The sequence below is a fragment of the Pinus tabuliformis genome, chromosome J (assembly GCF_031772625.1).
Source record: "Pinus tabuliformis cultivar Carrire ecotype Pingquan chromosome J, CPIR1, whole genome shotgun sequence".
Taxonomy (NCBI): Eukaryota; Viridiplantae; Streptophyta; class Pinopsida; order Pinales; family Pinaceae; genus Pinus; species Pinus tabuliformis.
In genome coordinates, this window is record NC_142295.1 from 1,266,289,438 (window position 1) to 1,266,313,314 (window position 23,877).

Below are 23,877 nucleotides of genomic sequence, written 5' to 3' on the forward strand. Positions count from 1 at the left end.
AAATAAAATTAAAAATTAAAAACTATGTACAACCCAATATGAGGGGAGTGTAAGTGTGTCAGTGTATCCGTTCCCCTTTAAAATAAAATTAAAAATTAAAAACTATGTTCTAAATTGAAAAATAATGTCAGTGATACTAAAAAAAATGAATATGTTGTAAAGTATTCAATATGAGTTATTATAAAAATATTTTACTACAAATTGATATTAACATATACTTAAAAATATATTAATAATGAGAAAACCATTTTAATTTGTGTGATAAAATGTCTCGATGTACATGTTATGTAAAATATTTTAATACCAATTATATATATATATATATATATATATATATATATATATCACAGAAAATTAATTTTATGGTTCAAACATTTATTAAGTACCATATATACTTTATTTAGCATTTAAAAATACAATTTAAATAATGAAAAATAACACATTGTATTTTGCACTCTAAATAAGTTTGCAAGTGAAGAAATTTGATCCCTCCTAGCTCATGTTAGATCCATACTTAAGATAGATCTATGCTGATTATAATTATAATTGTATATAACTCGGAATATATAAACCATGTGTAGGAAACTTATAAAATATATATATATAGAAATACAATACAATACTCAGTATACATAACAGTAAAATTGATCTCCAACGTGGCTAATGTATGTTATGTTAATTACTCTTTTCACAACTGCAGAGTTTATGTACATACAAGAAGCTTACTCTCGCCAGGACAACAAATATCATCACCTGAGAAAATAGGCAGCATTAATAATTCTGGGAAAAACTCTAGGCCTGGAGGGTAAGTCTACACTGGAAACTTTTGAAATGCAGTTTGCATTCAAGTTTAACCTCAGACACTTGAAGACTCTGTACATAAATCTAAAGTTTATAGACATGGGGTGAGTATTCAATGCAACCAATAACACACTTTTACAATTTCGTAGAATTCTTTGTTTTGACCAGATGGCCAGCGTACTTCTGCAGCAAGAAGCATTCTTCTAATGCTGGTCATTGTTCTGAATTAACAATACAATCCAGTATAACCTGCCAATTTGCAGAATGCTTTGACAAAATGAAATTGTTTTGGCACCCTACCATGCTATCAATATGCATGTGCATGTATAATATGACCTAAAGGTTAGGAAGAAATGTGAGTATACTTTTACATAAGCAGTGGAAGAGTACTAAATTCAAGTGCAGATCAAGCTATAACATCTATTTCAATGTCTGTGCTGGAGCTGCACTACAATAATGGTCATGTTGTCACAACCTTCACCTAAAGCTGTACTTGGAGCAAGACATTTGTCAAGAACCTTTTCGCACACTGCTGAAAGATTCTTCTCCTGCAATTTATAAAAAAATATAAATCAACACGTTATAATTTTATTTCAAACTACGGCTCACACCTCCTTTCCCAATCTCCAGTGGCATGTCTTTGCTGTTTTAGAGGGAAGATTCCTCACCGACACTAGCTAACAACTTAAATACGGGCCTTTACAACTTGAATCCTCAACCCCACAGATGTGACCATTTGCATATAGTCAAACACTTCTGACTCCAACCTCCTAGAAAATAACTATGAAAAATGACTCCACGTTTTGATTGGGACAGAGCAAGCAAGCATGGTCAATAAGATCAAGTTTTCAAGACTTACAACATCAATATGTTCATGTATGAAGTTGACAACCTCTTGGCTCGACATGACATCCCTGGACAAAAACAATATAAGAAAATTAGCATCAGTAAAAACTCGGTACACCACTTCTAGGGTTAAAACCACAAACGCAAGTTTTACTGAAAGAAGCGTTATATACCCATAGACAAGTTTGTTTGCTTATGGAGTTTTTTTGAGGCTTAGTAAGGTTTACATCATAAGCCAATAATTACATCACTAAACAAGGCGCATTTGCCGACAAAATCTACCTTTTCTGAATAGAAAGCTTCACATAAAATAGGGAATATATTTATGTCCCAACAATCTATGCATCACAAAATGGGAGGTTGCATTCGATGTGTTATTTGCCAAGTTGCCACAAACAAGGAAAAAAAATCCCAAAATAGAATGGATTGGTAAGCCGGGCATTTTACATGGAATTTAGAATTTATTTAATAGAAAATCAATAACTTGTACGTTTTACTTGCGCAGAATCCAGATGCAGAAAAATTAAAATTATAGCAGAATTAAGAAAACTCAACATCAAAACAGCGCTTAATGATCATTCTTATTTATTCAGATTTAGGGTTCGGAAGTGTTCATTGTGGTTAACAAGTGAGCTCCACATGCTCGGAATGGTTGATCATTCCATATTTTCTAAAAGCAACCCATTCCGAAGCTGACAATTGTATGGAGATATATCCAAAAAAAAAGGGATGAAACAATGAATTTTTTGGGGACACTGATGTTTTGGAAACATTTATGAATAGGAGGTGATGAAGACTCTCTTGTAATCTATGAATAGGAGGCGATGAAGACTCTCTTGTAATTTTGGTTATAAAACTCATATATAATATAACACAGTGTTGAAAATATCGGTATCGGCAAAATATTGGCGAGAGTCCAGAAAATATCTTATCGGCAATATCAGCGAAAATATCGGCAAATATCGGCAAGCATAAAAAATGCATAACATATTCATTTTTTTTCAGATTTTTAAACATATAAAGCAATAACAACATGAAATAAACACATTGGCACATACATATGAAGAAAGCACTGATATATGATGTCAAATAGAAATGATACATCAAAGGCGATACCAAATCCTGCTGATCCCTAATAATTGTCCATTCAAGGACTCAAATGTGGAGAACCAATACAAAAAAACATCACATATATAAAAGTATCTCATCATCATGAGTTATATGTAGCATATCAAATAAAACTAGCAGCTATCAATCTGAAATCACTGCCCTTTGCCCCTTTTACGGAAAAACATGATGGGCTGTTTGCCAGGCCTGCCCTTAGTAGTAGAAGGCCTTGACCCTGCCTCTGCACCTAATGTCAAATAATGAGTGCTAGGTATGGAGCTGTGCTCTCCTATATTTATAGCAGATGGTGTTGATGCTGATGCTGATGCTCCCACAATGTCCTCCTCCTCCTCCTCCTGCTCCTCCTCCGAGCGTTGCTCCTCTTCCTCCTCCTCCTCCTCTTGTTGCCCCTGTTCTAATGGATCATCTGGCTCTAACCATGAAGGTGACTCCTCCAAGATGGGCTCCTCAGACTCCACCCTCCACTGAGACAATACATCAATATTGTCTAAGGAAATGGCATCTAGATCCATTGGTGCTTCTATTTGCCTCACTCGAAGTCGGATGTTGTAATGCACATACACTAAATCATTGAGGCGTGCGAACTCCAACCTGTAAGAGTGTTAAGAAAACTAACGAGTCTTGACTCTTGACTCTTGACACTTGAAGGTCATAAATTAAAAATTAAAAATTACAATAAGTGTAATTGCTCAACTGAAGGCTAGAGCTCAAAGTTATACCTGTTGTGCTTTTTTGCATGTATTTTCTCAAATACACTCCAATTGCACTCACACCTTGAAGAGCTACATGTTTGACTCAAGATTCTTATGGCCAATTTCTGCAAATTTGGTGCCCTTGCACCATAGCTTCGTCACCAAATATCTACAATAAAATAAAGAAATAAAAAATTCAAAAACTTAAAACATAATTAAACTTTCAAATAAAAGTTACATAATTGAATTTAAAAAAAACAGAATTATAAGTAAGGAAATTCTAAATTGAAAATTCTAATTTCTAATGAGTGATGACTTGTCACTTACGTGGCGTGAAGAGGGTCCTTTCCTTAATAGCATCATCAAAGCCAAATAGGCCAACACAATCCCGATAATACTGTATCTTGTGATTGATTTTGCTACGAAGCTCAGGATCAGGTGCCATCCTATGAATACAGGAATGGAGCCCTTCCATCACCTCGCCATCAAAATCAAAGCCACATTTGTATGAAGATGCGGGGTTGAGAAAGAGTGCTACTGCATAAATGGGTCGATGAAGCATCTCTGTCCACCGACTATCAATCACATCCCATAACATCATATGCCTATCAAGGCTAACAGAACCCTTGTCTGCAGTATAAGAACAAATGGCCTCCTTGGCCCTATCCATGGCCTCATACAAATAAACCATTGTAGGCTTCTCCCCATCTACTAATCTGAGAACCTTTACTATAGGTTCACTAACTGAGCATGCTTCTTCTACTCCACGCCAAAACGTCTCAGACTACACCATTTTTGCAATGGCTTTCCCGTCCTGTCTCTTGTTGTATCTACAATTACGCCAGTCGTCAGACACAAACATTTGCTTCAACTTGAACTGACATCGAAGCAAAGACTGAAGAGTGATAAAGTTTGTGGCAAAACGTGTGATCGCAGGACGCCGCAACTCCTTGTTTCTAGTGAACTTCCTCATGAGGCTAAGAACAAAAGCATGGTTATAAATAAACTTGGGGACGCTCCTAGCCATATCAATCGCCTCCTTGATGAAGGAGAGTTTCCCCATATCCTCAAGCAACAAATCGAGACAATGTGCTACACACGGAGTCCAGAACAATGTGCGATGCCTCTCCATAAGCATCTTGCCGGCAGACACATAATTCGCTGCATTTTATGTTATGACTTGCATCACATTCTGCACACCAATCTCCCGAATGAACCCATCTAACAACTCACATATCGTTGCTGCATCTTTGATATGTTCTGATGCATCCACCGATTTAATAAACATGGTACCTTTAGGACAATGTACCAAGAAATTTAGAAGGGTCCTACCCTTCCTATCTGTCTAACCATCAAACATCACTGTGCATCCAGTAACTTCCCATGTTTTTTTCAACTCTGCCAATCTAGAGTTGATGTCCTACTTTTCTGCTTGAAGAATTGGCCCCCGCAACTCCTCATATGTAGCACTTTTGTACCCTAGGCCCAAAATAACAATAGCATCACACATTGGCTGCCAAAATGGATTGGTTTTGGTGATGCTGAGAGGTAAGTCGCTCCAGAAAAGACACCTCCCCATGACTCTATCTGCTTCTTGCTTCTTTTTTTTAACAAACGATTTTATGCTAGGTTGTGATCCATGTACTGTTCGTGGAACAAAAAATGATGACCTCGCACTAGCAGTAGCAGGTGATGATGTGCCAGCTGTGGAGCCCCTCCCACTACCCTCAACATCAAAATCAGGAGAAGATATCCCGAAAGATCTACCTGCACATTCAACCTTGTTTCTTTCTGTCTCTTCCTTCTTTCTATCTTTTTCATCAATTGCCTTAAGGGCTTTTTGTATAAGCTCCGGACTAGAAACTGTACAAATCCCAACATCATGTCCAGTCAGTCTAGCCAGCTGGTATTCCAGTCGTGTAACCCCTCCTGTCATCTTGGTCCCACATAATTTGCATGTAAGATATGCCTGATTTGTCCCACCATCAAGGTTCCCATACTCCCAAAATGGGTCCAAGGCTTTTGGCATATTTGAATTTTGTAGTGAGATAACTCAAACCTAGGGCACAAAAAAAAAAAAAAATTGGAATTAATAAGTAATAACCACATCATTTTACAAAATAATTTTTTTGCTACATTATTCGCAATGTGAATTCAATGAAAAACCATAAATGACAATAGGAGGGTGTATTTTAAAGTTTTAAAAAAATGGAGTTTGCTCTCCAAATATGGAGAAAACCCTTGCATTTGCTCATGGGCATGAAAATCATAGCAAATGGAAAAAAAAACAAGAAAAATGATTGTAGGCAAATAGGCAAGCAAAAATAATCCTAAAACTATAAAAAAATTCATTAACATAGGGGTTTATTTGAACATACCTATTAATGGAAGAAATGAAATTGTTTAACTGTTCTTCAAGCTTAGATCAACAAAATCTTCGTTGTTGGTGACGATAATAGCTATTCAACACCCAAACCCTCCTTGGCAGCAAGCACATAACTCTCCCCTTCCTTCTCCAGCAATCAGAAATGAAAATGATTGAAAAAAAAATTGGACTTTTATAGCTGCGGCAACAATTTTTGCCGTCTCCCAGGATATTTTAGGTCGTAGCACGATATTTCCCTGAGATATTGCCGATATTTCGGAAATATTGTGATATTTTCGGGGAGACAAAATATCGCAATATTTTCTTGGCGATATTTCGTCTCCCCGAAAATATCGCAATATTTCCGAAAATCGGCAATATTTCGGCGATATTATACACACTGATATAACATTAGAATTACAAGTTGGATGTTGTCATACAAATTATTGGATAGGGCATATACCCAGGGTTCCCTGAGTACAATCCAACATGGTGACATGGCAAAGATTGGGTGGGGCCTGTAACCATGGTTTCCTGATTAAAGTCCAACACAGTAAATTTCACCCATACAAATTACCATATGTTTAAGTATATCCCAGGCATTAAGAACTCAAGTACAGGGTGGGGATACATAGTACACTAGTTGCAGGTTACTTCTCACATCCCATGCAAATACTTCAATACAAACATTGACCACTTGAAGTAGCAATGATTCCCAAGCAATCCCACGTTGTATTGTTCCTCGTATCATGACAAACGACCCCTTTTTTATTAAAATAAGCAAAAGCTAGCATGCTTGCCTAGTCATTTGAATTGACTTGGTCAAGCACTCGCCTAGCATAAGGAATACATAGGCTTGGAGCTACGGTGGTTGTTCACCTCTATTATTTTGAGTTTATTCAAGGATGAGCAATACTGGAACACTGTAATATTGGATATGCAACTGAGACAAGTACTCTATTTTTCAGAGTGGTTTTTCTCCTATTGGAGGGGATTCCCAGTATGAACCTCGTGTTTCTTTTCTTCGGATGTGTCTGAATAATAATGGCAGGATTATTATTTTATGTGAGCTTTACATGCTATAATTTAATATATTAAATTATATGATATTTCGATGGTAGTCATGCTGTTATTAAGTCAGTTGTTACCATTGTTGTCGTTCATTAATCTATATTGACACTGTTAAATGCTATTCACGTGATGGACATGTAGACATACATATACAAGTGTCTGACACGGACACGTAGAACCCCAAAATGACACACACACATTAAAAAAATTACAAATACAAAAATAAAACATAGACATAAATATACAAAATTTAAGAACAATCAGAAAATATGGATACTAGTCACTACATCAAACACAAGAAATTAGAATATTAAATACACAAAAAAGATATAAGTTCAGAACCATAAACTGCAATTTCCTCATTGAATCATTTGATGTCATCAAAATCAAAATGTATCACATAGCCATGATAATAGATATTATTCTCGCTGACCACGCCCTATAGGAACCATAGAATCAATAGCAATAAGTCCATCACTATATCTATTCTTCTAAATTTTGTTTCGAAGCCCATGAACGGCCAACCATCTAACTATAAAATTCAGTTAAGTTCTTGGGGTTTCTGCACTAGTAGAAAAAATGTACTCAGTGGATCAAAGCTCATGGTTTTGGACTGTTGACCACAAGGGTCAACCACATAAAGTGTCAAAGGTTCCATGCCAAAACACAGTTCAAAGCATTCCATCATGGTCAGAAAGTCAGAATTCATCATTATCATTATCATGCATCGTCTGGTCATCAATTGTAGTCCAAATTTTGTAGCCTCGCTGGGTCATTGTAATGATGTAAAAATGATTCTAGTATGATGAATATAAAGCCATGTAACACACCTAGGTAGCTTAAGATTTTTGCTAGAAAGTTTTCACTCTAGGGAGTTTTTTTTCCTTAGCTAATTATTTGTGTTTCTCAACACTAAATAATTGGTTAAATTTTTCTCCCAAATAGACCCCAAAGCTAGAGTGAGGCTTGATGGTAAAGTCTTAGATGAGACTTAGTCAGACTTGATGGTAAAGTCTTAGATGAGACTTAGTGTGTAGAGTCGATGTAAAATCCCCCATATTAGATCATCTATAAAATTTCGCAGAATTTGGATGTGTCTATGGGTCAATGTTTAATTGTCAAAATTCCCCCGCTAAACGAGATTTTTATGTAATATTTGATGTAAAAATGTAAAAGTGATGTCTATAGAAGTTGTAAAGGGTATGAGTACTCAAAATTACACCTCAATACCTCAACTTTCTATTTGGACACACTGTGAGGGTGGAAAAATGTGTCTATACCCCTCTAGAGTCATATTTTATAATTTCTTGCAAAAAAAGGTAAATAATTAGCTAGAAAAAAGGTAAATAATTAGCTAGAAATTCGACAGAGAATTAAAATGAGAGAAAACATAAAGTGAAAAAAGTTTTTAAAAGAATGAGGACTTTCCCAAGAAAGGAATCAAGTAAAAAAATTTGTGGAATCTCAACGAATCAAACAAGGAAAAGTCCCACAAGAATTCTTTGGTCCTCTTCAATAGCGAATGGTCCAGAAAAAATCGATTTTTTAATAAGATGGTTCAAGTTCGTTAAATTCAATGAGAGATTATCGAGGAGGAAATTGAGAAAAATATTTTTTGGTCTGGGATCAAAACCTTTGGTCCATCCAGCTCAATCTTCAAGGTAAATTGAGCTCCTTCCTCAAGATCTACATAGGCAATCAAGGGAAACAATTTTTTTTGGAAGATCTAGCCATTTTTCTTCATGGGATCAAGTCAAAGATGTGCAACTTTTGGGACCTAGCCATTTTCACTTGGAGAGGGATCTAGATCTCTCATTTTTTCTATAAATTGAGCTCATGCTCTTCATTGTAATCATCTTTGGTCTCTCTTAATCACTATAATCAAACTCTTGGCTAAGGAAGCTCCATATTTTTTCTGAATAATATAAAGGAAGTCTTTGGGGTTAATTCATGGTGGTGTTCCTCTTCTATCTTCTATGGTAATTTTTTTTTGGATTTGTTCTTAATGCTCTACTGGTTTTAATCTAAATTATTGTTAAACCAATTTGTGGATTTACTATTTGCACATGTATCTTGTATTAGTATTTGAGTTTAGAGAAGCATTTTGAATTAATCAAACTAGTGGGTATCCCTAGATCATGTGTTTCATTGTGTTATCTAACTCCTTGTGATCTAACAATTTTATCTTCAATGTGTAGAGATCCTTCTATTTTTCAATTCTTGGGTGTTAGGGGATGTTTTTGGTTGAAACAATGTAATATACCAAATTGAAATTTACAACTAATAATAAACACATGAACTAGACTATAGCAAATAAATTTTACTACATATGCACCAGTCAATAAAACACAAGAAATAGGGCAAATTACTGAGTCATTTTGTTAATGTGGAGAACTAAGTACATCATAAGTGCTTGCTACTGCAAGCTATGCAAAACTCAAGTGAGAGTACGATACTCAAGTGCCGAAGAGGTTCTCCACCAAAAATTGTGCCCCACCCATAAAATGTTACTGTTGGCTGTTGAATGGAACTAGAATTTCTGCCATGAAGAGTGCTCAGAATGAGCTGAAACTTTGCGGGTGGCCTCCTCACTAGATGCCCTAGCAAAACCCAGAAATATCTCATGAACCCAAGTGGTAGAATGGCTCGCCCCTAATAACTACGCTCTACTCTTGAAATATTGTTGCTACTGTTGGAATGGAGTTGATATTTCGACCCTCAAATCTGCTCAGAAAATTCTGTAAAATTTGTTGGGGACTCCTCTCAATAAACCCACAAAAACCTAGAAAAGGTTTGGGTTGAATCCATCAACCTTCGGTGACCCCCAACAAGTGTGAATTGCCTAATTTGGCCAAAAAACACTCCACAGTTTTGGCATTGCTAAATTAGGCCCAAATTCACCACTGGAAATTTCCTCACGCTCTCCTACAAATTTAACTTCGGAAACCCAACCTTTTTCCAACCCCTTGCTCCATGAATCAACTCTCTCTCAATGCCTGTGCAGGTTGTGTCTAGGAAACTCTGTGCATTACTAGAATTAACAAATTCGGCGCACAAAATAATGTTGATCTCAGCTCAACAAATCCACTACAAAATCACTGACATCAATAGACAAAACCACCTACAAAAAAGACAAAACCACCCACAAAATAGCCAAAACTCCAATCGACAATCGTTGAGCCTCCAACGAGCGACTCGAACTGCCTCTGCGCCTAAGGATGTTGAATAGAGTTGTCATTGATGGCATCATAGTTGAATTGTTGAAGCAAATCCTAACCCTAGATATTGTGCAAACCCTAGGAGACCTAAACCCTAACTACTTGACTAGACCCTAGGTGCATGAGTATATTAATGAAATTCTAGATGCACTTGCCATAACGAAGCCCTAGCAATATTGTCATTATGATATCACGTTTGCATTGTTGAAGCTAGCCATATCGGTCATGTCGGTCATTAATAACTAGCCCTTGTATGCATTGCCCAAGCTTTGTTGGAGATGCCCTACGAAAGAAGTTACCTTGTTGAAGATGCCCTAACCTTGTTGAATGATGCTCATGATGCCCTAAGGAAGTCCTAATCCTATTAGGTCCATTCCATTAATGTCAAGCTTTAAATGAATAAAGAAGGAGCCTTTACCTTGAATGTCAAAAACATAAAGATAAAATCCTAAAGGCTGCCATGGATGAAATAATAATGACAGTTTCACAAATATAGTTTTATTGATGGTAAAAAGACCCTAATTGAAGATGGAACTGTCATAGGCTTGTAGAGCACATTTTCCCCTTTCCAAGGGGCCCTTACTTATCTTCTAACTCCTCTTAGATTGAGAGAAAATGATTTTTCAAGTTAAAATATAATAATTTGTTGATGTTGGCCTACATGAGCCTACATGCATAAGTCGACTCCATGGCCAAGGGACGTGTCTATTCATTGAAGGTCAAAACTAGTATAAATACAAGTTCAAACTCCTCATTCCAGGGATCAAATTCGGTGAAGAATTTAGGGATAAGAGGCACAAAAGTAGACAGGAGGTTGAGGAGGATATAGAAGCTTATTGTTTGGGCTAATTTCTATGGTGAGTTGTCATTCAAGTTTGGACAAGGAGCTCGGATCTAAAGAACAATCATCTTGGAGATACCTATGGACAGGTGTATGAACTATCACCTGTGGAGCTTGGTCTATTAACTAGACCTGTGGTTGCACTCGGACCTTGAAGACAGTTATCTGTGATAGCTCGTTGACTGTTGTGGAGCTCGGAACAATGGCTCAACTTAAAAACAGTGCTTGGACCGGTGGCTACTAACACCTTTGATTTGTGAGAAACAAGACTCGAACCTCACCTCAAACTGTGGAAAATTTCCTATAACAAGTGATTCGGATAGACTGGTGAAAAGGGTCGTATCTGTGGTGAAAGCCTTGTTACAAACTTTTAGAGCTACAACAACCTACCTAGGATCTACACATGTGACAACTACCTTCTAGAGGGCTCAAACCATACTCAAAACTATGAGCAGTAACATTTGTGAAGCTCAGATCACCTTAAGGAAAAACACCTTGGTCCTATGCTCATAAACTTCAAACCAGTGAACAATCAGTGATTGGAAGCTCGGACCTTTGTGAAGCTCGAACTGTGGTGTGTGTAGAAATTCAGACCTATGGTAAAACTGTGGTAACAAGACACAAGCCTTGAACTTGTGATTAGTAGAGAAGCTCAAAATTTTGGAGAGAAAACATCTCGGACCTATGTGTGGAGTAGTCTAAGAAAAGTGTGAAGTTCTAGTGTGGCTTGTTTTAAACTATAATAACAATCATTGGTTAAGGAATTCAAAACTGTTAGGTGGGAAAATTTGTAGGCCATAAGAGTTGATTCTTTGAGGACTTGTGAAGAGAAAGGAGCCTTTGAGTATTGGAGCAGTGATTGAAAACATTGTAGAACTTTTAAAGAAGCCCTTGATCCCTTGAAGTCTAGCATGCAGATCTTGTGAAGACTTATTGATTTGAGAAGACTTGTGAAGACTTTGTTGAGCATTCTTGAAGATTTGGAGCATACCTCGGAGAAGCCTTCATTTCTTGGGTCAACTTATTGAAGACACCTTAAGGCATTATTGAAGACATCTAGAAGACTAGTAGAAATTGATCTTGGAGGCATCCTTGGAAATCATGATGCATTGTTGAAGGCCCTCATGATGTGACCTTGGAGAAATTGTTTGGGTAACATGAAGAGTTGTGGAGACACCTTCTGAGAAGATGAAGTTGTCATTGATGAGCTAAGTGTTTTGGAGATCGATTGAGGGCATTGTTGAAGGTGAAAAAAATTTCAGGGCTGGTTCCAAAAGATATTGGGAGCCTCGAAAAACCATTGAATTCATATTGAAGGTCTAAAGCAATGGGTTGAAGCCCTAGAGGATAGGAGTCCTCAAGAAGACCAGGTTGGAGCCCCAGTGAGAGGGTTGGTGCCTCATAGAGACAAGGTTGGAGAAATGGAAGATAGGGTTGGAGCCTCGTGAAGTCCAAGTCGGTGCTTGGCAAAGTGCAGGTTCGAGCCCATTGGATTAGAGATTGGTGTCTTCATCTAGCGTTGGAGCCCTAATTATTATTATACTCGCTTTATGGTAGAAAGAGGATTGGAGTCCTCGATATATCTGATTAATAGAATTATTTATTTTATTATTCATTCTGTGTTCAGTTTATAAGTGATCTAAAACTGGTAAAATAACAATTGTAAATGAAATACTAATTCCCCCCCCCCCTCCAGTATTTCCAACAATTGGGATCAGAGCCAGTGCCTTCACTCAAAGCCTGACATCTTGAAGGTAAATCCTTAGAACACATATGGCAAAGCCAAGGAAGAAGATTTGCAAACTCGTCGAAGATGTCACCTCCTCAATGGATAATCAAATTGAGAAAGCTCCATTGTTCAATGGAAACTTTGATATATGGAAGAAAAGAATGAAGATTTTTTAATGGCTCAAGGTTTTGACGTCAGGGAATCAGTTCTTACTGAAAGCACAATGGAAGAAGAATCCAAGGAATATAATGCAAGAGCAATAAAGGCAATCTTGAGTGGGCTACCAAATCCTATAAAAACCAACGTGGAAAAATGTTCTTCAGCGAAAGATATGTGGGACAAACTTCAAAATCTTCACTCAAAAGGAGCATTGACCATGACCTCTAGTCAAGAAGATGATGGGAAGCAAGAAGGAAATCCAGAACCCATTAAGGAAGCTGAAAATAAGAGTGAAGACATCAAGACCAAGAAAGACCTAGAAGATGAAGAAAATAAAGAAGATCTCAAGGCAAAACTTGTCACTGCCCTAGAAGAGATAAGCAATTTGAAAAAGGAAACTGAGGAGCTCAAGAAGCAATCACACAATGGTGACCATGACCTTGACAAGACAAGGAAGGAAGTTGACCTATTTAAGCTTCAAGTACAAGAAAGAGATGAGGAGCTCACCAAGTTAAAGGAGGAATTGCATCAAAACAAGAAAAGGTATCATGAAGAAGTCATATCCATGACAAATCAATTAGATAAAGCAAAGAAAAGGGAAGAAACTTTGTCAAGCCATCTTGAACAAAGACATGAAGACTTGAACAAACTTGAAAGAAAAATTGGTCAATACAAGGAAGATGTCTCCTCCCTTAAATCTCAGTTGGAAGAAGCAAAGAAACAAGCACAAGGAGTTGAAAAGGTGATGGAAGTTTTGGTCCTCCTGGAAGGACAAGTCGATGAAGCAGAAAAGGAAAGAAATGGCATGAAATGCCAACTAGAAGAAAAGGGTGAAGATATCACAAAATTAAAATTAGAAATCACCTCACTTAAGCTCCAATCATGTGAAGCAACTAGAATGAAGGAAGAAATGGAGAACCATCTAGCAAAGAAGGATGAAGAATGCAAGATGATGAAAGAAGAAATTAATCTCCTAAGAAAAGAAGTTGATCATCTAAACAAGAGTCTAAAGAGCTCTCAAACCCTAGATGACATTCTAAGTCATCAAAGATCTCCTCTTGATAAACCAGGTCTTGGATAAATAGGTGAACCCTCAAATAAAAATGATGCAAACCCTAATGCTTTAAACAACAAGGATGTGGAGAAGCTTCAAAGAAATATTGATGCCCCCAGTTCCAGCAAAAGCAAGGAGAAGAGTCAAGATGTCATTGGAAGAAACCCTGCTCCAAGAAGATATGCAGATGGTGTCAAGAATGCAAGAGGCAATGGATATCATCAAAGGATCCCAAGGCAGAATGACTTAAAAGTTCATCAAAGCAAGCTCCAACCTCTAGGTACAAAAGTATATTTTTTGGTTATTGTTATTCTTGTACAAATTTTGGGCACATGGAAAAGGATTATAGGGAATAACACAAGGACAAATATAATTGTCCCCATCAATCCCCCAGAAGCAATTTTTCAAGTAGAATTCATGCTCCCTCCTTGATGAACAAGATGGAGTGCTTCAAATGTCATATCATTGGACATATGGCTCGTGATTGTAACATGACTTGGGTTCCTAAACAAGCTAGAAACATGATTACCAAGCAAGAAAAGAAAGTTACACAAGTATGGAGAAGGAAGCAAATTGGATCAAAAAGCCTCTTGAACACTCAAGACATCAACTCATGTTGTTGATCTAATGAGTACATCTTTGGCAGATATGATATTCCAAGTCTTGATGATAAAATTCTGCCAAAAAGGATACTAATAGGGGGAGCTTGTGATTCTTGACTATTCCTGCAGAAGCTATCTATGAAGAGCCCTATGAAACCCTTGATGAGTCACACATGGACAATCATCTCTTGATAGATCATCTCTCGGGAGTAATTCCATTGAAGAAAATCATGATATTGTGTCTTCACTACACATCCATTGTTGAAGATGTCTTCCACTTGATCACAAGGCAACAATCTTTCTTGTCTTGAGCAAAAAGAAGAGCTAAAGGAGTTTATGCAGGCAGGGGGAGTTGGTTGATCACATGAAGAAATGCAAACATCATCTACCTCATCCATTTCCATGAAAGCATGCAAAGGCTTAGGGGGAGCAAGTCCATTAAAGAAAGGCATAATGATAGAGGGAGTTGCAAAGAGAAACATAACAAGAAGGAGCACCATGACAAGGGGAGCAACATATATATCATGGAGAACTATCATTGATGAAGAAAATATGGAGCAGCATGTCAAGAAGTAGCTTAATAGGGGGAGTACTTGGGCACCCCATTTGTCATTGATGTCAAAGGGGGAGAGAATGCAGAAAGGGGGAGAGTATTGCCATCAATGACAAAGGGAGAGATTGTTGAATAAAGTTGTCATTGATGGCATCATAGTTGAATTGTTGAAGCAAACCCTAACCCTAGATATTGTGCAAACCCTAAGAGATCTAAACCCTAGCTACTTGACTAGACCCTAGGTGAATGAGTATATTAATGAAATTCTAGATGCACTTGCCATAACGAAGCCCTAGCAATATTGTCATTATGATATCACAATTGCATTGTTGAAGCTAGCCATATCGGTCATGTCGGTCATTAATAACTAGCTCTTGTATGCATTGCCCAAGCTTTGTTGGAGATGCCCTAAGAAAGAAGTTACCTTGTTGAAGATGCCCATGAAGAAATATTGAAAAGATGCCCTAGCCTTGTTGAATGATGCTCATGATGCCCTAAGGAAGCCCTGATCCTATTAGGTCCATTCCATTCATGTCAAGCCTTAAACGAATAAAGGAGCCTTTACTTTGAATGTCAAAAACATAAAGATAAAATCCCGAAGGCTTCCATGGATGAAATAATGATGACAGTTTCACAAATATAATTTTATTGATGGTAAAATACCCTAATTGAAGATGGAACTGACATAGGCTTGTAGAGCACATTTTCCCCTTTCCAACGAGCCCGTACTTATCTTCTAACTCCTCTTAGATTGAGAGAAAATGATTTTTCAAGTTAAAATATAATAATTTGTTGATGCTAGCCGACATGAGCCTACATGCACAAGTCAGCTCCATGGCCAAGTGCTAAATTTTAGGTATGTTCTATGCTAGAGCAATTTATTTAATTTCTTTTCCATATTAGCAATCACATCAGCATAAAGTAAACTACAGATAGAACATAAATATAAATTGCAGAAGACAAGCCAAGACAAGAGGACACAAGATGTGGCGCTAGCCAAGGACAAACCCCACAATGTGTGGGGAAACCCTTGATCAATTCTTCTTTTATGTTCTTCAGTTCAGCAGAGAAAGAGAGAGAGAGATAGTACATTTACAATAGAAGTCAACACTTGACTTATCTAGATCATTTCGCATAATGATGAGATCAGTTGAAAACATTCTGCTTCCACTTTCTCAAGGTGACGGCTTCACCTATCGTAGTGCTACATCTTGGTCCACTTGCTGCACCACTGCATATGCTACACTAATCATGATTATCATCATGCCACCCTTCATGTCCATGATCTCATTGATCATGCTGTTGTCCATGCTCCATGTCATCATGCACCTATGCTGCTCATAACGATGTTGTTATAACTTCTTGATGCTTCATCATCTATGTTGGAGGAAACGTGGTACAGAGGTCCGTTTCCGTACGGAAATGGGTACGAAACGTGGAAACGCGTTTGGTACGGCCGTGAAATGCGTTTCCGGCCATGCTACCACGTTTCCCGAAACGGAAACGTGGCCAGTACGGCCGAAAACGCGTTTCAGGGCCGTACGACCCACGTTTCCTCATTAACTTGTGTTTTTTTAATTTACTTTTAGGGTATGTTAGTGACTTCTTGTTGCTTCTAGATGCGTGTCTAAAGTTATAAAAGTGAATTTTTGCCCTAGTGTTGATATGCAGTTCATCAGGAAGTTTGAGGGATATGCAGTTCATGGTAATGTTAAATTCTTAAAGTAAAAGTGATATTCTCCTTTATTTTTCATTTTCATCCTTTTACTTAAATTTTTAACATTACCATGAAATGACTCAGGATGTTTGAGAGTGGTTTCGCCCTCATTGGATTTCATATGGAGAAAGTAGAATTTTAGATCTCACTCAAAATCCAGCAGACTTATTTTTTTTTCAGGATTTCAAGATTGGAGGGATTGCAATGTTTCCATTGGATTTTATCATGTACTAGGGTATGGAACTTGTATTTAATCAAGAGAACCAAGCCCTGGGGAAACTCCCAATAATCAAGATCATGTAGGGTACTAGGGTATGAAACGTGTATTTAATCAAGAGCACTGAGGTCGTTCGACTATGTAGGAGGAGGCTCCCAATACAACAGTGGTCCTTCTAAAGAATGTGATGTGGATGCAGAAAATCCTGATTTGGATCTCTCTCTTGCAGCCTTATAGTCTTTATTGTACTTGCAGCCTCATATATTAATATAGATAAAGGCTGATTTTGAGATTTGGATATATAATAAAAGTTGCTTTTGGATATTCCGATATTTTTATTTTCATTATGTGATCATTCATGAGTAAATGTGATGTAAATTAAATCTTAATGTTTAAGTGTAATAAATTATAATGTATCATTTATGCTTTATGATTGCACATATATATATATTTAAATATTTTCAATATATATATATATATATATATATATATATATATTCGCGTTTCCCCGTTCCCAAAATTTGGGGAGGTCGCGTTTCGTATTGCTTCCCATTTCGGAAACTCGTACCCGTTTCCCCGTTTCGTTCAACTTAGTTCATCATACAACCATATGAGCATCAGCCTTAGCTGCTTGCTATGGCTTGCAGCCTAGCAAAGCAGCTAGGCTATAATTCCACGCAATACTCTATGCAGTCCCATTATTTTCCGTATAGGGTTTGCTCAAGATACCCTTGACTGTGTTCATATGTGCTGCCTTGACTTCCATACACAGCGTATACCCTTGACTGTGTTCATATGTGCTGCCTTGACTTTCATACACAGCGTATACCCTTGACTGCGTGGTAAGGTGTGACAATGCGTTCCACCCACGCCGTCGTATGATATCCACGTATAAGCCAGGGCATGACTGCGTTCCATCAACGTAGTGTTTGTTGCGTATATTGCTACTTGCGATGACTGCATGACCAATACAGCTTCATTCCCATATGCGTATATGACTTGACCATGACTACATAGTGTTTACCTTTACAACGCGTATTCATTTCTGCCCAGCGTTTAACCATGACTGCAGCGTATATATAACTTCCCAGTTTATCCATGTGCGTTATATCATTTCCTCACCATGAACAGCGTGTAGATAGTATTATATCATCGCCATCGTCCTGATCAAGAATAGCGTGTAGATACCACTGCATTATTGTGGCTCATTTCTAGCGTAAATATATATATATAACTATGACAGCCCATCCTATAACCATTCATGAAGACCTGCGTGTAATTCTGTGCGTATATTTGTTGCGTATCCACCTAAGTGTATCACTGTGCGTATTCCAGTTTATATGTTTCCACGAACGGCGTAGGGTTCACTTCCTTCATGACTGCGTATATATGAACGTGGTTCCATATTCCGTGGCTTCTCCTCCATAGCTGTGCTTAGATTTAGGGCATGAATATCAGAACGTAGATCATCCTTATATGCCTGCATAGTTATGGTTGTGTTCTCCATTAGGGCATCATCATATTAGGCCAGCATAATCCATAGAGTATCTCCTTTTCCAAAAACCCAAGACGTGGAGAGGAGATCGCTTGAGGTGAGTTTCAAATGACTTCAAATCCTCTTCTATTTATACTAATGTGTAGGTGATGAATAGACACGTCTATTTGGCTTCTGAGTCTACTCAAGTTGCTGGTCGGCTAGATGATAATTCCATAATTTGAATAAATTCATATCTCCATAAATACTTATCGGAATCGGATGATCTTTAGATCAATCCTACACCTCTCGGCGAGATGGATCCAACAAAGATATCAGCTGCCATAAATAAGCTGACCCACATGGAGTTTGACCCTAGTTGCCAATTTTAACACTCCCTCTCAACTAGGGAGAACTCCATCTGCTGATCTATATGACCGACTATATTGTCTCTGCCATCAGTGCCCTGCACTGCTCTGCCCAGCTCTGCTGGCTCTGCTTTGCTTAGCTCTGCTCAGCTCTGCTCAGCGCTGCTAGCTCTGCTTAGCTCTGTTGGCTCTGCTAGCTTTGCTCAACTTAGCTTTTCTGAACTATGAAGAAGAAGAATTGATCGAGAATGTCTCATACCCTTCTCCACTAACCCGAAGTCAGTCTCAGAGTGCGTACCACTGGTCCCAGACCAGTGTCAACCGACCCAAAGTCAACGTCATAGTGGGTACCACTCCTACCACTGGTCCCATACCAATATCGCATGCTCAGAGAGTGTACTACTGGTCCCAAACCAGTCTCAACCAACCCGAAGTCAGCGCCATAGTATTTACCACTCTCACTGGTCCCAGACCAGTCCTGCATTGACACGAAATCAGTCTCAGAGTATGTACCACTAGTCCCAAACCAGCCTCAACCGACCCTAAGTCAGCGTCGTAGTAGGTACAACTCCTACCACTAGTCCCAGACCAATATCATTGATCCCAGATCAATGAAGGTCATCCTAGCGTAGGAAGTATGGTAGATATAGCGATGCGTCCGTCATTACTACTATGGTCCCTATCTTCATTTCCCTGCTCATTGATCAGATGAGAGGTACTTCCTATGAGTCCCAGACTGCATGGGTAGGATGCCTCGACAAGAGAACTTAATCAATCCCGTCTTCACAGGAGACCTAATCATCCTGCTACAATTGTCATGGAGAACACATCATCCAGACCTAACAGGAGAACTAAGCATCCTGCTACAATTGTCATGGAGAACACATCATCCAGACCTCACAGGAGATCATCCTGCTACACAGGAGAGCGAATCATCCTGTCCCACAAGAGAGCGAATCATCTTGTCCATAGGAGAGCGAATCATCCTGTCCACAGGAGAGCGAATCATCCTGTCCCACAAGAGAGCGAATCATCTTGTCCACAGGAGAGCGAATCATCCTATCCACAGGAGAGCGAATCATCCTGTCCCACAAGAGAGTGAATCATCCTGTCCACAGGAGAGCAAATCATCCTATCCCAATGCGCACCACTAGGGGAGGGTGAGTCACCCTGTGTTTGTATGTTGCTCCAGTAAGAATCGCAAGCCCCCAGAGCTCTCAGAGCTCAATGTATGCAACATGCAGGATCCTTTTACAAGGGTCTCTCGACGACTCCAAGTCGCATAGGAAAATCACAGATTTGATCTTTCCACTGGGGCTTTGTCAAAATGTAAGCGACCTGCACATCAGTCTCAATGCAATGGAGCCACCTTGCTCATCGACTTGCCATATCCCAGATAAGGCAGTATCTGATGTCTAGCTGCTGGAGCAATGATTGAATACGGGATTCCTCTATAATTGAATCCCACCTCTGGTTGTCACAGAGAATCACAGTGGTATTCATCATGTGTACAAACAGCTCACTAAAGATCTTCTGCAACCAGACTGCCTCTCAGGTAGCCATGCTAGCAGCAATATACTCTGCCTCGATGGTGCTCAAAGCCACTGACTTTTGGTTCCTGCTCAACCAGGATATCGAAGCAAAATCCAAAGAGAAACAGCACTAAGAAGTGCTCCAGTGATCCTCCACACTATCTGTCCAATCAGCATTCGAATAATCATGCAGTTTTATATTTTTGGCAGTGTATCTCAATCCATGAGTGATTGTGCGCTGAAGACATCTCAAAAGATTCTAGGCACCACTCTAGTGAGGCTCAACCAAATATGAGCTCCCCGTGCTAACTACAAAACATATGTCCGGACGGAAGTTCACCAAGAACTTTCCTAGGTCTGGTCTGACATTATTATTGTATAACTTCCTTGAGGCAGTCACAGGCTTGCAGTTTATCATTTCACATCCGGAGTCCAACTCCCTCTTACTTCTGCAAGTGAGAGGGTCTGCATAGGTCGTCCTCATAAGGAGCTAGTATGAGAGGTCTATCATCCACAACCTTTGGATGGTTTGGATCCATTTCACTCCTAGTGAATCTCAGCTTTATCAGACAGCTATCGATCCTCTCATACTATGCCCGGGGTGTTTAGCTTCAAGCCATAGAGGGCTTTCTTCCACCTGCATATGTGAGATTCCTGATTATCAATTTCAAACTCTTCGGGTTGTTTCACACCTGTGGACCTGCTACATGAGGGGAATGGTCCCCTTGTAAGATTTTCCTTCGGTACATCTTAGACATGTACTTTCAGGTTCCTTTTCATCGATGAGTGCAACCCTGAAACCTTTGATTTCCGTTTCCAAGATGGACACCAGGTTCTTCTTGCGATCAGGTACATAAAAGTGATTCTGGGGTTCCTTGCTTTCTTTGAAGAGTCGACCATTTCCTTGATGACCTACATTACCAGTCATTCGGACACTCCTTCGCATAAGGGCCGAACTTATTGTAACCAAGGCATCTGCCTTTCCTTCCATCCTTAGATCCGAACTTCCCAATGAAGTGAACTTTAGGTAGGCCATCAAAAGTTTCGCTATGCTCTGCTTCGACTTCACACTATGTGAATTATGAGGAACCCATTGATCCTTCTGTCTTGTCCCAACTATCTTTGGTGATTGCTCTTTCACTCTTGCTTGGGCATTGTCTTCACCTCCACTCTGATACCATGTTAAATTTTAGGTATGTTCTATGCTAGAGCAATTTATTTAATTTTTTTTCCATATTAGCAATCACATCAGCATAAAATAAACTGCAGATAGAACATAAATATAAATCGCAGAAGACAAGCCAAGACAAGAGGACACAAGATGTGGCGCTAGCCAGGGACAAACCCCACAATGTGTGGGGAAACCCTTGATCAAATGTTCTTTTATGTTCTTCAAAGTTCAGCAAATAAAGAGAGGGAGAGAGAGATAGTACATTTACAACAGAAGTCAACACTTGACTTATCTAGATCATTTCGTATAACGATGAGATCAGTTGAAGACATTCTGCTTCAACTGATTCTCAAGGTGACGGCTTCACCTATCGTAGTGCTGCATCTTGGTCCACTTGTTGCACCACTGCATATGCTGCACTAATCATGATTATCATCATGCTGCCCTTCATGTCCATGATCTCATTGATCATGCTGCTGTCCATGCTCCATGTCATCATGCACCTATGCTGCCCATCATGTTGCTCATAATGCTGCTGTTATAACCATATGCACATCAGCCTTAGCTGCTTGCTATGGCTTGCAGCCTAGCAAAGCAGCTAGGCTATAATTCCACGCAATACTCTACGCAGTCCCATTATTTTCCGTATAGGGTTTGCTCAAGGATACCCTTGACTGCGTTCATATGTGCTGCCTTGACTTCCATACACAGCGTATACCCTTGACTGCGTTCATATGTGCTGCCTTGACTTTCATACACAGCGTATACCCTTGACTGCGTGGTAAGGTGTGACAGTGCGTTCCATCCACGCCATCGTATGATATCCACGTATAAGCCAGGGCATGACTGCGTTCCATCCACGTAGTGTTTGCTGCGTATATTGCTAACTGCGATGACTGCATGACCACTATAGCTTCATTCCCATATGCGTATATGACTTGACCATGACTGCACAGCGTTTACCTTTACAGCGTGTATTCATTGCTGCCCAGCGTTTAACCATGACTGCAGCGTATATATGACTGCCCAGTGTATCCATATGCGTTATATCATTTCCTGATCATGAACAGCGTGTAGATAGTATTATATCATCGCCATCGTCCTGATCAAGAATAGCGTGTAGATACTACTACATTACTGTGGCTCATTTCTAGCATAAATATATATATAACTATGACAGCCCATCCTATAACCATTCATGAAGACCTGCGTGTAATTCAGTGCGTATATTTGTTGCGTATCCACCTACGTGTATTACTGTGCATATTCAAGTTTATATGTTTCCACGAACGGCGTAGGGTTCACTTCCTTCATGACTGCGTATATATGAACGTGGTTCCATATTCTGTGGCTTCTCCTCCATAGCTGTGCTTAGATTTAGGGAAAGCATATCAAAACGTAGATCATCCTTATATGCCTGCATAGTTATGGTTGTGTTCTCCATTAGGGCATCATCATATTAGGCCAACGTAATGCATAGAGTATCTCCTTTTCCAAAAACCCAAGACGTGGAGAGCAGATCGCTTGAGGTGAGTTTCAAAGGACTTCAAATCCTCTTCTATTTATACTAACGTGTAGGTGATGAATAGACACGTCTATTTGGCTTCTGAGTCTACTCAAGTCGCTGGTCGGCTAGATGATAATTCCATAATCTAAATAAATTCATATCTCCATAAATACTTATCGGAATCGGATGATCTTTAGATCAATCCTACACCTCTCAACGAGATGGATCCAATAAAGATATCAGCTGCCATAAATAAGCTGACCCACATGGAGTTTGGCCCTAGTTGCCAATTTTAACACCGAGGGACATGTCTATTCATTGAAGATCAAAACTAGTATAAATACAAGTTCAAACTCCTCATTCCAGGAATCAAATTCGATGAAGAATTCAAGGATAAGAGGCACATAAGTAGACAGGAGGTCGAGGAGGATATACCAGCTTATTGTTTGGGCTAATTTCTGTGGTGAGTTGTCATTCAAGTTTGGACAAGGAGCTCGGACCTGAAGAACAATCATCTTAGAGATACCTGTGGACAAGTGTATGAACTATCACTTGTGGAGCTTAGTGTATTAACTAGAACTGTGGTTGCACTCGGACCTTGAACACAATTATCTGTGATAGCTCGTTGATTGTTGTGGAGCTCGGAACAGTAGCTCACCTTAAAAACAGTGCTCAGACCTGTGGCTACTAACACCCCTGATCTATGAGAAACAAGACTCAGACTTCCCCTCGGACTGTGGACAATTTCCTGTAACAAGTGATTCGGACAGACTTGTGAAAAGGGTTGTATATGTGGTGCAAACCTTCTTACAAACTTTCAGTTCTACAGCAA

General features: G+C 39.0%; 1 protein-coding gene across 3 annotated transcripts in view; it reads right to left on the reverse strand.

Annotated features, from left to right (window-relative positions):
• Nucleotides 1-876: 876 nt before the first annotated feature.
• LOC149231865 (putative protein phosphatase 2C 21) overlaps nt 877-23,877 on the reverse strand; it is a 342,884-nt gene continuing 319,883 nt past the window's right edge. For 2 of the 3 annotated variants that reach the window (XM_089379292.1, XM_089379291.1), the window contains one exon: nt 1,660-3,366. In XM_089379292.1, coding sequence (XP_089235418.1) covers nt 2,910-3,366 — 457 coding nt within the window. In that variant the 3' untranslated portion in view covers nt 1,660-2,909. Of the gene's footprint in view, nt 1,350-1,659; nt 3,367-23,877 lie in introns of those variants that run through there. The other variant, XM_089379293.1, reaches the window with a different exon arrangement.